Source organism: Morus notabilis, unplaced genomic scaffold, assembly GCF_000414095.1.
Source record: "Morus notabilis unplaced genomic scaffold, ASM41409v2 Scaffold1009, whole genome shotgun sequence".
NCBI lineage: Eukaryota > Viridiplantae > Streptophyta > Magnoliopsida > Rosales > Moraceae > Morus > Morus notabilis.
In genome coordinates this window covers 125,804-140,175 of record NW_010357868.1, presented here as the reverse complement: position 1 = coordinate 140,175, position 14,372 = coordinate 125,804, and the positions used below count along the sequence as shown (strand labels likewise).

The window sequence follows — 14,372 nt, the reverse complement described above, 5'->3', positions numbered from 1 at the left end:
TCCTATTGTCATGTGTTTATGATGTATAATCAAAAGCTCAAAACGGCAAGATGAAAAAACAGATATATACAGAATGATATTATCTCAATAACTATTAAATAAAATGGAGGGATTGACAATATCATTAAATTTAAGATATATTCTAAATATGGATCTTAAAAATGATATTTTATGTAAATATGATTTGCAGTAGCTTATGAGAGGTCTAAAATTTATTTATTTTTTTAGTTCTACGGTAGTAGTACTGAATTTATTTTACTTATTTTTAAGAATGCGTGAGTTTAAATTTTTTATCTTTTAATTACTACCCATCTATTTCCCAAGGTTTATTAAGAACATGGGATCTGTTTCCACCAAAAAGAGAAAAGAAGGTGGCAATGGTTAGCCTACTAAATATTTCTTGTTCAACTAGGTAATATCGATTGAGAAATGCTCATGTGAGTTCTTGTAGTTTTTAATCGTTTGGGATTTTGATTCTTATCCCTCTAAAGGCTACCCATGTGACTTTTACATTTTTTAGTACACGTGTGAGCTCATTATTTTACGGACTCACGTGGGATTTTATCCTCTCCACTTGATGATAATGTGGTAAAAGTGAACAATTTCCATAATACTAGTTTTAGTGGAAAACAAATAAAGCAAAAGTAAAGAAAAAAGAAACAAATTTAGTGCTAGATTCCCGGAAAAGTCGTAAAGGTGCTTCCGCTTCCGTCAGAAAAGGAATATAAACATGACAGGAAAATGCACATTTGTATTGCATATTAAGAAATCATAGGTTTATGGTGAAATACATGAACATTAAACAGGAAAAAATAAATAAATCTTAATGTTTTTCCACAAGTGCAAAGATAAAAACGTTTAGGTTGTTCATTTTGTTAATGAAGTCGTAACAACTTATTCAAGATTTATTTGAATAATGTACGCCAAACTATGTTTCTCTTAATTTATTTTTTGATAAAGCGCCAAATTAAGTTTCTTTTTAGTTATGAAAAAACGCCAAATTAAGTTGAATCTTTAGAGATTACTTGGTAGTCTAACAATCATAAGAATGGCCAAAGAAAGCCGACTAAAAGTAACAAGATTGTCTCCAACGTCACTAACCAAAAATGTTAATTGCCTTACTATATATGAGCATGTTCTTCGTTAAATAATTCCATAAACAGACAATAATATTTTTTAATGTTTCAATGAATTTGGATGTAAAATTAGGATAATTTAATACGAGTCATTTGCAGCCAATAGTAATGGAACACGTAACGAGATGTAAGTCTCATTTGCGTGCAAAGTGTCTCTCGGTGATAGAGTTGTCTCCCATCTCCACCGCAGCCCACGTGCCGAAGGTACCAACTCACTCATTATCTCGTGCAAGTTGGGCCCACGGCCCATGTCCACCGACATCATCCTATTTAATACACTCTCATGCATTTTCACGTAAAGAATTCCCTGTTTTTTAGTCGGTGCAAAAAATGGATTGAAACCTTTTCCTTCGGCCCTCTGAGACGCACGTTTGGGCAACTGCACAAACTGGGGGCCTCAACTGTGAAGTTTTGTTTAGCACAGAACTTTTCACTAAAATAATGTTAAATCTGGTGTAAATTTTGAAGTTTGACTTTGAGTTATATTCATCCGTATTATTTTTGTGAAAAACTTATGCAATTTTTCTTATTAGCGTACCAAAAAAAAAAAAAACAAAGATCTTTTAAGAAGAAATGAATAGTTTTCTAGCATAAATAATAGCAATAATAATAATAAATAAATAAATATGGGATTCGCAAATTCAATCCCATAATAGTCGCCGAAATTTTTAATTAGCCAATCTTAACATGCACATGACCAATGCATGTGCTGTGCTTTTGCTTTGGGATCACCAATTTTCCCTGTCACGTCACGTGATTCGAGGTCCCTTCCACCAATGACAAAAACCTTGGTAATTTTTTTCACATTGGTCTAGAGTACTCCAAATAAATTTAAGAACATAAAATACGGGGAAAATAAGTAAATTAATTAGAAAAAAAAAATTCAACCCATGTCCCTGGCATTAATAACCAATGTATACAAATGTTTAAAATTGGTATGAAATTAATCATCCTTTCATATTTACATAGTCATACTTTAATTCATTTAGTGCTAAGAAATTTTTAGCACCACTACTAAAAATTCGAATATAAAAATATAAAAAAAAAAGACAAGAAGTATATATATGTAATCATATACATATTTCGATGTTCAAAGCACTTTAGTGCTCCTTAGTAAATTTTCTTTTTTTTTCAAAAGAAAAATAAATGTGGGGATCAAAAAGAATGAATAAGAAGACGTTTGATTCATATATTAGAATTATTTTTTATTTACGTATAATTTTTATAAAAAAAATATTATAATAAATTATAAAATATTATTTAAATCATAATTTGAATTCTCTAACCAAACGTCGTCTCCTAATAATCAACCAAATATAAAATAACACACCTGTTAAAAGAAAACAAATAAAATATAAAAATGGAAGCTAAAAAGGAAATGTACTTTCATTATGATTAAAAAGTGGCGCAACGTACGGTCTGGTACTCTTCTTTTTTCACAAAACCTTGTCTACATCTCACTCTCATGTCCCATCATCATCTTCACTTTCTACTTTGACACGTGGCTTGATTGATATCAGTAGCCCCACTAAAAGTTGAAGTTTTGAACAAAAAGTTATAATTACACCATTATAAGGTATGATTTAAAAAAGAAGAAACATTATTATAAAGTTTTTGTAAGGTGTAAATTGAAGATTTTTTTATTAAAATTTTAGATTATTTTTATCAATGCCTTTTAAATATGTATTATATTTTAAAATGTCCTTCTAATTTTTAAAAACAGTTTAAAATACTCTTAATATACACAAAATTAATCATAATGTATCTTTCATCATATTCCGTCTATAAGCTTAACATTTTTACTGACATGACATAACATTAGAAGTTAACTAGAGGCACTAATTTCTAATTAAATCTATAAAAAAAGATTAAATATTAGAAATGATCACATAAACGTAAAAAAACAAAAAATAACAAAGGTCTTTAGCAAACAAATCATTAAAAATAAAAAATAAAAAGTTATCAACCAGACCACACCCCCTTTTCCGGTGACCAACTTGGGTGTTTTGATAAGGATTTTTCTTTTTTGTTAGGTTGCACAGACAATGTGATATTGATTCAAAATTTGTTGATTTAAGATATTTGGTTATGATTTTGAATCGTGGGAAAGTACGGACATGTTCTTTTGTTTAAAAAATTTAAAAAAATATAACTCGAGTTCTAACTTTATTTAAGTTCACCTTCTTTTAAGTTTCAATTTTATTCAATTTTACTCAACTTTATTCAAGTTACAACTTCAACTCAAATTATAACTCAAATTCAACTCAAAAACTACACTCAAATTACACTCTAAAAGAACAACTCCTACATCTCTCATGCGTCGTGGGTGATTAAAGGGGCTTCATTCACAATGGAGGCAAGCGCGAGCTTTGGCATTTGTAGGTCGAGAAAACCGTTATCGTCGAAGGAGGGGTGGAGCTTCGTTGCCACTGGTGTTGATGCAGAGGTAGTTTGTCTGATGTTTTCTAGATGGGGATTTTTGTTTTGGGATTTTTGTTCTTGTTTTTTTTTTTTTTGGTAAATAATTTCAAAAGCTTTTTTTTTTAATCTTTATATCCTGAACCTTTCTCATTTTTTAGTAATTAATATTTTTTTTAACTTAAATTAAGTTTTAATATTTTAAAATTAGTGCTACATTAGCAAATTCTAACGGATTATAGACAGAACTAGACACAGTGGGTGTTTTGAATCGTTTTCTATAAATCATGAGTATTTTAAACTGTTTTGAAAAATTAAAAAATGCTTTGAAACATGATACATACTTTAGAGGGCATTTATGAAAATAATCTTAAAATTTTTTGTACTCAAAATAAACATTATTGGCAATTTTTATGTGACAACCTTAAAAGAAAGGAAGATTTTCTAGTATTCTAGTGTGCCGGTAGATCATGTTGTTCTAACTGTTGAATCTGTTTACGTTTTAATTTTTACGTTATTTTATATAAATTTAACGGTTAAAAAATATAGATTAACGTATAAAAAAATTTAAAAAGAAAAGAAAAAAAGAGAAAAAATAAAGGACAATTAGATGCACGACTCATTTTACATAAAAGAGTACTTGCATTGTACATATGCTATGTCCATTTCCGAATTTATGTCTGAGGAAATTATAATTCAATAAAGCAGCACTTTAATTATGAAGAATAAATGAATAATACGTGGGACCAAAGTTTAAGTCGGTGAACTTAACAAGGAACACTCGTGAATAGGCACCCACAACCACAAGGAGAGAAAAGGGAAAGGTTTCGTACTGGGTAGGTGAAAAATTTGTGAATCCCTGTAATATTTCCGCATTCCTTGACCGATGATGTTTGATTAAAGGATTTAAATCATGATTTGAATTATAGTTTATAGTTTATTATAGTATTTTTTTTTATAAAAAATACACGTAAATTAAAAATAATTCTAATAACATGATTCTAATCCATGAACCAAACGTCTCCGTGACATTCGAATTACTTGTTAATAGTTGATCCAGTTTGATGGATTATCCCTCTAAAGCAAGAAGTTATAGTTCTAAAGAGATAATATCAACCACACGTTCCAAAAAAAAATTAACATTCCAATTCAAATGTAACATAAATCTTTTAATTTTTTAACTTTTAATCCCTTAAAATTGATAAGACATTTGAACAAATTTAATAAAATATGCACATTTCAACAATTTTATAAGTTCGAAAGGTTGATTGTCAAAATTAAAAATTTAGAGTTCAATTTGCTAACCACAACAAGTTCGGAAGTAATTGTGCTAAAAACTCTTAAAATTAAGATATTTTTGTATGACGAAAAAAAAAAGAGATGTTTTTTAAGAAATTGAAATCTATCCTTCAATTTGTTTTCTCACGATCTCTCTTAACAAAGAACTTAGGTCCCAAATTCTTGCACTAATTTCTCTCACTCTTCAAAGAAAGCTCACACGCCTTTGTTTGTGTGTTGTACGATATACATACATACATACATACATACATACATATATATATATATTTATCAATGCACCTTGGGTTAATCCACAGAAAGAAAAAAAAAATTAGTTGACTCAACATCTGGCACAGGAATTAGGGGTTCGGATTAATTGCTTCTGTACTTTTTATACGTAGCTGAAGACTTATGTTATTTAATATGTGATTACTGATTTGATGTTGATCACTTGCTCATGCTTCAAGAATGTGCTATTCTTTTAGCAAAAAAACTGTAAATGCAATTCAGTGCCAAAAAAAAACTCTACCGACAATCCTTTTGGGGAAAACCTCAAGAGAACTAAAATAGATCAAGGAATTCATCACTATTTATAAACTATGAGTTAAAGTGAAATGCAATCATTTCCAACCTTGCAAAGTTTCTCATTTAATTGTCAATCCTTAATTTCAAATTTTCACTTATCTTGTCAGTTTCATTTATAAGTAGGCATGAGTATTGTCTTCAAACAAGGTTAAAGAGAAATCTTAGAGTTGTTTGGACATTAAAGGCTCGTTTAATTTACTGATTTGAATTTTTAATTCGAGTTGAGATTGATTTTATGTTGAAACTTTTTACTGTAATAAAAAAGTTATATGTGACTGTTTCTGAAAGTTTTTTACTGTAAAAAAACTCGAATTCTAAACTCAAATCGGTGAAATAAACGGAGCCTAAATTCACTAAAAGGTGTCACTATCGAGAGATTTTAACAAAATTGATGTTGTCTAAATTGGACAGCTTTGCATGAAATAGAACAAGATGCTTCACCGTGGAACCCACGTATTTATTTTCATGCGCGAGACAATTTCACTCTACTTTATAAGGATCGACCATTTCAAATGAATATTTATCCAATTTCGAAAAATACATGATCAAATATGGAATTTTACTCAAAACGTACATAACGGATAATTTTAACAAAAAAACCTAATACAGATTGAAGATAGTTTGAATCCACGCATACAATAAGACAATAATGAATTATAAAGGGAACAACTTTGATTTAGGACTCTTCATATAGATGTGAAAACATAACTCATTCGTTCTCTATAATTATGAGGTTTTCTTTTACTTTGTTTATCAAACATCTCAATTCGTGCACATTTAATTGGAGCGTATATTATATTGACATAATTCATTTAAGATTAGGAATAGCCATATTTACATATAAATCTCCACGTACTTACATATTCCATTTAAGATCACTAGTAGAAATTTAGGATTTAACAATCTTTAATCTTTAATAACCGTTGTTAAAAGATTAAATGACGGTTAAGAGAATCATCGTCTAATCAAAAGTCATTAAAATTGATATATGATTTAACAACGATTTTTATCTGTCGTTAAATAGAACATTAGACGACGGTTTATATACAAAATTGTCGTCTAAGATCTTTCCAAAAAAATAATTTTAACGGATAGGTTTCACATTTAACGACGGTTTCTTCAGAAACCGTCGTTAAAAATAATATATATAATGACTAAAATTACCGTTATATCTGCCTTATATACTAAAAAAATTGGTGTTGTCTTATTACTTTTCTCATGGGTTGGCCTATTAATCCCGTGATTTATCAGCATTTTAACCACACAATTAACACAAGTCACAAAATATAAACAAATTGATATTACATATATTCGAATCAAAATGTATTCATAAATTAAATTATATATCCCTTTACAATATGTAACCATTCATTTATCACTTCTACTAAATGCTCATTAGTATATGCCTCTATGTTCTTTAAATCATTAACACCAACTCTCATTATATCTCGCACATATCTAAGACGAAGAACCCGCATTCTTTCTTCCCCTCTTGTGTCGGAATTTTCTGATAATGAATAAAAAATTTTAGTGCATGAAAAATGGTATATTCCTTAAGTTTGAGTAATTCAATGAACGAAATTATGAACACTTACCTTTGGGATGAGAAATTTTATGAACCCATCCTCATGGCGTTCAAACTCAAGCCTTGTTTGCGCCTTCCAACAACGTAATGCACTAATAAATGATAAAAAAAATTCAATTAATTAGTAAAGAAAATAATATAAATTAGTAGTTCGAAAGTTATAAAGAATGATAAACTTATAAGGCAATCATTCTTCTAAAGTATACGCGTACTTTTCACCGCGAGGGGATCCAACCACACGACCTTATCTTGTGTGGGAGATATCATGGCCAACATCCAATGTCCTCCTCTATTATATGGCATGAAAAAAGTATGTCGGGCGTCCGATTGTAACAAAAATTACAAATAGCATTTGTCCGCCGCTCTATATCTAGCTCCGCTTGGCCTGGAACGTAAGACGTGAGCATCGGGGACATGAAACCCCAATGTCCTAGGACATTCTTCTGATTTCACACGTGCCACAAGTGAATACATGAAAAATGAAGAAGTTAGTTATACATTTAATAATAAATAGTAATTTATTGTGAAAACGTAATAAGGATAGTTATATTACCACATGTAAGCCATGATACACACAAGACTAAGTTCTTGATAGATGGCCATCCATTCGATATCATCGGCTGTAATGAAGATCTGCATATTATGCACCTGATTCATATCAAATGGAAGGGGAATCTGAATTGTTCCACGGATGCCCATCGATTGTCGCACATGAATAATTAAGTCTTACATTTCTGTGGACAACCCTTGCAACTGCTCCGACAGCGGTTATGTTACTTTCCCGTCCCCGGCAGGTCCTTGTGTATTTTTCAACTTTTTTTGTTTCCCAGCTTTTTTCTTCCCCTGCTCCAGAGGATTATCCATGGGTTCTTTTCCGGTCGGAGCTTGGCTAACTTTACTCAAAGACCTTAGTTCAACCAAATCCCTGGGCCAGGCAACAAATCCTCCGAGAGCGTCACCTACAGTCGTGCTATCAAATGTAGAGATAGGCAGAGGCGCATCTCTCACATAAGTCGATTGAATAGAAACGTGTACATTTCCCTCCCCAAGTGCGACACCATGGACAACATCGGTGAGGCGATTATCCAACCATGCCATCCTCGTCGCAACAACGATAAAATTATTCTTCCCCTCTGTTGGAGCCAGAAGAATGCACTTACTACCATCACCAAGGCCTGATAAGGGGGCTCTGCCGGTGGCCTAGCATTATGGACAGTACCACTCTCTTTAACACTACGTCGTTAATCCACCGCAGGAGTTCCCATTTCTCTCCTACAAGTGTTGGGGTATGGCATTGGGATGATTGCATTGCTTCCCATCCGGCATCCATTATTTCCACACTCTTACGCAGCATTGCCAACTCTTCATCCCTTCTTGATCTGCCAGTAGAATGAAAATAAGTCAACTTTTTGACAAATTGGGATTGCCCATGAATATGGCATGAGTGTTCTAGGTTTCTCAATGATCTAGTAAGCACATCTTCAGTCCCCTGAGATTGAAACTTTCCCTGGGACTCTTCTTCGGCATATTAGTCCTACAAAATTTAGAACAAAATTATTATATATTTCTTGACATATTTCCTATTGATCGAACAAATATTAAAAAGAAAAGCAATAACTCAAAATTAATTTGCCGATCTCTTCGTATTCCATAATTTTGTAAGTTTCGTCCGGCTTTTTACATATGAACTGCCATAAAGTGGCTTAATCCGGCTTCTCCGTAGTGTTATGTATTGGCATCTGTATTCAATTAAAAAGTATATTAAAGATTATAATACAAACAAATGCCATTAATATCATTGAAAAAAGTAATTGAAGACTTACATAATCTTCCTCTACTTTCCTATATCCCCCACGAGTATTCCCATGCGGGTACTTGTACGATTCTCTTCTCTTAGATGCTTCTTCAGAAACGGCATGTTAATCGTCACTAAGTCTATACTCCACAAACTTCCTCCATTGCTCCGAGATAATTGAAGGGTAATTTGTAACCACTTTCTTTGGGAGTTCAAAGAGTTGGGGACTATCCTTTAATGACTTTACAAAGGTCATGAATAGGTTCGACTTAAAGTCCTGAGCTATCTTCGTCGCACAAGTAAGCTCGTATTTTTTTACGGTCTCTGAAACCGTGAAACTTTGAACCAAATCATGCAAAATTTGATTCACGTTATTTTTATTTTCCTTATATCTCCAATCTTCCATTGTTATTGGCACGTGTTCACGTGCTAAAACACCAACATAACTTTGTAGCTCATTCCCCGCTCTTTCTCCTTTATCCCTCATTTTCTGCTCTTTGTCCTTTATCCCTCATTTTGACAACTACGCATTATGGTTGCCCTTCGTTTCCCATCATCATCGGGTCAAATTTTGTTCTTTTCCTAAGTTCATATTGATTTGCCCCATCGGAAGTGCCTTCCTCCCCAAATAAATCTCGTGCGGTATTAAGTTCTTCCTCGAACCAATCACGGCCCGTCATTTTCTAAAAATCAACATATAATCAACATATAGGCCCGTTCACTTCGCTGATTCGAGTTGAGATGTGATTTTATGTGAGAGCTTTTTACTGTAGCAAAAAAGTTAGATGTGACTGTTCTGAGAACTTTTTACTATAGCAAAACTCAAATTGGTGAAGTGAACGGGGCCAGTTTCATTCTTAATCCTAAACTATAAATAACTTAAAACTAACCTAATCAACGTTGAATTAACCTAACCTTATCAATATATACAAAAAATGTACTAAATAACTTAAATTTAGATTTATTTTCATTCTTAATCCTAACCTAACTAACTTAAAACTTCTTAAATCATATACAACAAATATTCACATTTACATTCAAATATTCAAATAGTATTAGAAACACAATTAATTAGTTCTAATCTAAATAATCATATAATATTTAGAAAAAAATAATCGTCTAATAACCTAACCTAATTGAAAATAACCGTACTCTAATCTATGGTTATAAATTTCAAATCTAAAAAATATTATAACTTAAATTGACCAAAATGAAGACAGAGGCGGATGATGGCAGTTCGGCAACGACGGTGGCGGACGCTTGGTGGTTTGGCGAACACCTGAGCGGCTTGGAACGTACGACGACAAGAGACGGAATGAGAGACGGAGCAAGAGTCGGAGAGGGAGAATGGCGGTGGCGGCGTCGAGAGAGACGGAGAGAGACGAAGCAAGAGATGAAGAGAGAGATTGGAAGTGGCAGCGTCAAGAGAGACGGAGAGAGAGAGAGAGAGAGAGAGAGAGAGAGATTTTTGGGTGGTGGGTGGCGACGATATGGTTCATAGGAAGATAGAGAGAGATCGGCGAAGGTTTTGAGTTCGGTTTCTCTTGAAATGAAGACAGATTCGATATTAAATTTCATTTTTGGTTTTCTGCACTCACATTAGATGACGATTTCTTGTAAAACCGCCGTCTAATAGACGATGGTTTTACAAGAAACCGTGGTCTAATATTTTACCAGCTGGTCAGGCTTTTAGGCCAGCATATTATATGACGATTTCTTGTAAAATCGCCATCTAATTAGAGACGTTAAATATCAATTTTTTCGTAGTGGATTAGGAAGCATAATAAGATACTTTTTACACATCTAAGGACTCTGATCAACTGCTTAAAAAATTATCGTCATTCGTAAGGGTGGCAATTCAGGTCACATGTTGTGTTCGCGTCGAATTTTAGTCATTTCTTTTTAAATTTACAGTCAACCCGAACACGACCCGTGACACGAATTTTTTAAAAAACCGCAACGCGAATACGACACGACTACTTAACGAGTTGATACGACACGACGTAAAAATTATCTGTGATACGAAATTGACCCGTGAACTTGAAATTAACACGAAAATTATATATTTTTCTTTAGTTTTTTACATAGTAGAAATAAACTTAAAATCCATAACACGCTAAAATACAATAGCATCTATCAAAATTAAGCAAATAATGTTTTAAGATTTTGAGTATAACTATCATGATATCGCAAGTTTATAATAAAATATAAAATATGTAATGAAAAATATATAGTTTTTAGTTTTTTACGAGTTTCGTGTCGTGTTCGGGTTAGACGGGTCCAACCCGAAATTTATCTGTGTTTTTCGTGTCAATTTTAGGTCGACCCAATTCTAATCTGAACTTCATTTTTCTCAATCTTAACCCGTAAAATTCGTGTCGTTTTCGAATTAAGTTGTCGTGTCGTGACCTATATTACCAGCTCTAATCATTCAGTCATTATACATGTTTTTATTCTCACTTTGTCAATCTTTTTGACATGATTAACTAATCTTCATCCACTGACATTCATCACTTCCCTTTGATCGAACTCAACACAAAGTACAAACTGAGACAATAATGTTGAACCCGCAAGAGGGATCTAAGTGAAATAATTGACCCAATGAAGTTTTTTTTTTTTTTTTTTTTTTCAATGAGGGAATTGACACAAAAAGTTGAAGAAAGAAATATGACAAAAAGAAGACAAATTAGATGCGGGCCACTGTAGCATGCATGGGTAGCCATCTGTCTATACTTTGCATGAAAGCATGCATTTATGCTCTAATAAAAATAAATGCATATATATATATATATATATATTCAGTGTGCACCATCACAACCATACATGCAAAACCAAGTACAAATTAAATTTTGGAAGTATCCATCAATTTTATAAAATGAGAAAAAAATTTGTTCAATTTTACTCAAAAAAAATTAACCTAATTTAACTCATACTATCACAGTAAGATGCCGCACAATCCATTAATCATGCAGGAGATTGAGTATCTCTTCTATACACATTTAGGGAGGAGAATAAATAAAAGACATCTCTGGTGCTAACGTCAACAATTTGGTGCTTAAGTGAATAAGAAAACTTAATGGAAAGTTTTAGACATATATTACGCTATTAGTAAGGTACCCAAAAAAATTGTTTTAATGTCTTTGTTAATATCACTTTCGAAAATATGTAATGTAGAGAAATTTTCACATATTTAAAAAGAAAAACTCTTTTTTGTCCCGATCAAGATTTATCAATACAGATCGAGATTTATCCATGTAGACCTCCCATAAATAGAGAATTTATTCTTGTGTTTGATGGTGGTAAATCCCACTCAGAACAAATAGGACAACACGACTTCACAAGTTCACAGTCTCTCTTCTTCTTTCTCTCTCTTCTTTCTCTCTCCTCCTAGTGTGTGGATTGGTCACTCTCCGCACGTTCCTCTGCCCCCTCTCCCCGCTAAGGCAATTATATCAATATCCTCTCCTCACTTCCTCTCTCCCTTCTTTCTCTCTCTGCAAACCAGCTTAGATTAAGTAAGCTGAGGGCAGAGAGACCAAGACTCAACTTCTTCTTCAGTTGTTCTGCTGCTACTACTACAAATTTCAAATTCTCTAGCTCTCGGAAAAATGGACATGTACGGACTCTCAGCTCAAGACTGCTTTCGCATCGACGACCTCCTCGACTTCTCCAACGACGATCTCTTCTCTTCCATCTCCCACTCCTCCGACGCCGCCGATCTCCACCACCACAACCACCTCCCTCCGCTCCCTCCGACGGCCTCCTCTTCCTCCACAGCTCCCACCGACTTCACCAACGACCTCTGCGTCCCCGTACGATTCTGAACAGAAATTCAACCTAGCTAATTCCGTTCAATTTCGCATTCTACTCTTCTGAAAATTTTTTGAATTTGTTTTTGGTTTTTTTTTTAGCCGAGCGACGACGCGGCGGATCTGGAGTGGCTGTCGCGGTTCGTCGACGACTCGTTCAGCGACATTCCGACGGGAGAGAATTACATCGCCGGATCCACCGCCATTTTCCCGAACGACGCGTCGTTTTCCGTCCGAGCAAGGAGCAAGCGATCGAGAGCACCGGCCGCCGGTGCGGCAAGCTGGACGGCTCCGACGGAGACAATGTCGCCGATCGCCGTCGGGAAATCCAAGCCAAAAGGAGACTCGTCGCCGTCGACGGAAGGAGGGGTGCGCAGGTGCTCACACTGCGCATCGGAGAAGACGCCGCAGTGGCGGACGGGCCCAATGGGCCCAAAGACACTCTGCAACGCGTGCGGCGTGAGGTACAAATCGGGCCGGCTCGTCCCGGAGTACAGGCCCGCGGCGAGCCCAACATTCGTGCTGACTCAGCACTCGAACTCTCACCGGAAGGTTCTGGAACTCCGTCGACAGAAGGAGATCCAACAACAAGAACAACAACAACAAGAAGAACGACAACAGCCACGGGAGAACCAGCCGCAGCAGCAGCAAGAGCAATTCTATCCTCACCATCACGGCTTCCGAGTATGCTGACGTGTCGCACACGTGTCGGTGTTTTACTTGCTGTCATACATATCAATGGGGGGTGATAATACTGGGGAACCGGGACACTTATAACAACGAAACTATTTAACTTTATCCGAGTCTTGGGTTTGTTTTGAAATTTTCCGAGCTAAAAAGTTTTCCTCTCTTTAATTTGAAATATTTGGTTTCAATATTAAATGCTTCAACAACCAATTGCTTTATTTATTTATTTATTTATTTTCTTTTTTTTATTATATACTGGTTTGGTTTAACTGTATAAGGCTTTGGAGAAGAAACGGAGAAAGCGAGAGAGTGAGAGAGGTTCCACGTGATGGACTGGCAGATGAGATGAGGCTGCGCGAATATTCTCTTTTTCTTTTTTCTTTTTTCTTTTTTTTTTGTTTTATTTTTTCTGTGAAAAATAAAATTTTCTCTCTTAAATGAAGAGAGCAAATAAGGCAAGTATTTTGTTCAGAAAGTGTGGGGTCGTCGTGGGACATAGGCCGCTTCGTTCACATTATTGTTACTCTTTTTTTTCTTCTGTTTGAAGTACGTACTGTGGATTGTGGGGCCATCGTATGAGTGGATCTGAGATTTGGAACGGACCCATTTAGGTGTGATTTTTTAAAATTAGGGGTTGTTTGGTTGGAGGATTCGTAACCGATTCGAATCATGGTTCTGGTTCGTTACAGTATTTTTTTTTATAAAAAATACACATAAATTAAAAATGATTCTAATCTTATGATTTTAATACATGAACCAAATGTCTCCGACAAGTTACTCAGATGATGAAAAAAAAAAAAAAAGCCACTCGGACCATAGCATTGGGGTATGAGTGAGTGATGGGGGTGGTTTAGAATAACCAAAACTGAAACTGCCCAACCCCGATAAAAAAAACTGCCGGCGAAAGGCCGACTGGGTCAATGCCACATCCGAATCAACCTCATCGGTCGGTTAGCTAAAATTATCAATTCTAATATTAGAGTAGTCAATTGGAACTACAACGAGCCTACCGTTCTTTAGTGATGTCCTTAATATTTTTTCCTTTTTTGGTGTATTTGACGCATTTACTCCTGAAATTT

The 14,372-nt window shown here is 34.3% G+C and overlaps 1 protein-coding gene across 1 annotated transcript; it reads left to right on the top strand.

Moving 5' to 3' along the window:
* Positions 1 to 12,120: 12,120 nt before the first annotated feature.
* LOC21404622 (GATA transcription factor 4) lies at positions 12,121 to 13,496 on the top strand. The gene is made up of 2 exons (XM_024177181.1): positions 12,121 to 12,609; positions 12,709 to 13,496. Exons 1-2 carry the CDS (start codon positions 12,406 to 12,408, stop codon positions 13,297 to 13,299), a joined length of 795 nt encoding a protein of 264 aa, XP_024032949.1. The 5' UTR covers positions 12,121 to 12,405; the 3' UTR covers positions 13,300 to 13,496.
* Positions 13,497 to 14,372: the final 876 nt, after the last annotated feature.